The 1,985-nt window shown below is 55.9% G+C and overlaps 1 protein-coding gene across 1 annotated transcript in view; it reads right to left on the reverse strand.

The window, feature by feature from the left end:
* ESPN (espin) overlaps positions 1-1,985 on the reverse strand; it is a 24,567-nt gene that overhangs the window by 4,191 nt on the left and 18,391 nt on the right. The window contains 1 exon segment of the mRNA XM_015565949.1: positions 1,829-1,985. Within this exon segment, the coding sequence (XP_015421435.1) occupies positions 1,829-1,985 (157 nt within the window).

Below are 1,985 nucleotides of genomic sequence, written 5' to 3' on the forward strand. Positions count from 1 at the left end.
AGATGGCTCCGTGCCTGGCTTGGTTGCTCATTACACCACCGAAGAACATGCAAAAGGCATTGAAGCTGCGACGCAAGGCGGCCCTCCCACCTCATCCAAGCTCTGCGACTTGGAGGCCAGATCCCAGAGGCCTCTCCTCGCCCCACACTGATGACCCCTTCTCATCCTGTGGCCCAAGCCCTCTCTGTCCACCATGTCGGTGTTTTAGTCCCAACCACAGGCTCTTAAAGGAGACTGGCCCTAGCTCAGTGATGGCGAACCTTTTGAGCTCCGCGTGTCAGCATTTTGAAAAACCCTAACTTAACTCTGGTGCCGTGTCACAAATAGAAATTTTTTGATATTTGCAACCATAGTAAAACAAAGACTTATATTTTTGATATTTATTTTATATATTTAAATGCCATTTAACAAAGAAAAATCAACCAAAAAAATGAGTTCGCGTGTCACCTCTGACACGCATGTCATAGGTTCGCCATCACTGCTCTAGCTGGTTTGGCTCAGTGGACAGAGCATCAGCCCGCCGACTGAAAGGTCCGGGTTCGATAATAGTCAAGGGCACAGGCCTGGGTTGCGGGCTCCATCCCCTGATGGTCCCTGCCCTGCGTGGCTGGGCTGGGGGGTGTCCAGGAGGCAGCCCATCAATGATTCTCATCATTGACGTTTCTCTCTCTCCCTCTCCCTTCCTTTCTGAAATCAATAAAAAAAATACATATTTTTATAAAAGAGGCTGGAGCTGTGGTGTCCACTCCTATTCCCACCCCCTCACCTCCCGTTAGTAATAATACAGTTTGTAGAGCTGGGCTTGCCAAGCTGTTCTTACATTTTTTCCTCGCCTTTCTTCACCGCTAGGCTGCAATTCTAATGCCAGGCTTTTCCAGCCTGGATGGTGGAGGGTGGAGGACTGCCCTCCCATTCATCCTGACCCACCACAGTCCCCACATACAAATCCAATGATGCCCCTTCCCAGCCTTACCCCCTCCAGACTACACACTGCTCGGGGAGAAGGTCCATTTTCTCAAGACTACCCCCCACAACCCCAGCTCTAGCCCTTTCCTTCCATATACAGTCACGGAGCCACACCCACGGACTCCCAGCCCTCCCCCTCCTGCCTGCTTGCTCTTTGCCCCACGCTTCCCGTCCACCACTTTCTCATCTCCAAATCCACCTTAAACCTCACTGTCTCCTTCCCACCCCCGCCCCCAGCCCAAACAGGATGGGGGGCTTGGGGCTGCCCCAGCCCTCTGCCTGCTCCACCACAGCGATGCCCATATTGCGCCAGCCCAGTTATGTGGGGGCACTCTTCACTCCACTGAGGTGCTGTGCTTGCTTGCTGGTTGACCCCTCTGCCCCACTCCTGCAGCCCCCTCAAGAGCAGACCTTGATATAGTCCATGAATCCCAAGAGACTACAATATGTGTGGCACATAGACGACGCCCAGGGACCATGTTAAATGTGTCGATGGCCAAACATCCTGCCAGCCAGTGATGATCAACCCATCTGACAGATGAGGAGACTGAGGCTGGATGAGGCTGGAAGGTGGAAATGCAAGGAAAGAGCCCAGGACAGTCTATGACCGAGAGCCTCCGGGCTATTCAGAGTGTGGGCTCTGGACAGCACGGTCCGCCTCCCCTGAGGCTGTTGCAGAATTTCAGCCCCGCCAGAGCCCCTGAACCAGAAGAGCATGTTTACAAGGTCCCAGGCTGCCTGGCCCCAAAGGTAATGGGAGTTGCCTGAGGCTGCAGGGCCCGGCAGGCTGGGGTGCTGGGAGGAGGGGCTGTGGGCCCAGGTGCACACCCCAGGGCCCTCTGGGAAGCCCCACCCGGCCCACCTTCCGCCTCTGCTCCTCCTCCTCTTGCATCTTCAGCTGCATCTTGCGGACCATCACCTGGCGCTTCCACTCGGGGATGGGCCGGCCCTGCTCATCGTGCGTGGGGATGAGCGCTTCCACGTCCAGCTGCACCCCTGGCGCGGGGGTGGCGGGCGGC

The sequence above is a fragment of the Myotis davidii genome, unplaced genomic scaffold, assembly GCF_000327345.1.
Source record: "Myotis davidii unplaced genomic scaffold, ASM32734v1 scaffold299, whole genome shotgun sequence".
NCBI lineage: Eukaryota > Metazoa > Chordata > Mammalia > Chiroptera > Vespertilionidae > Myotis > Myotis davidii.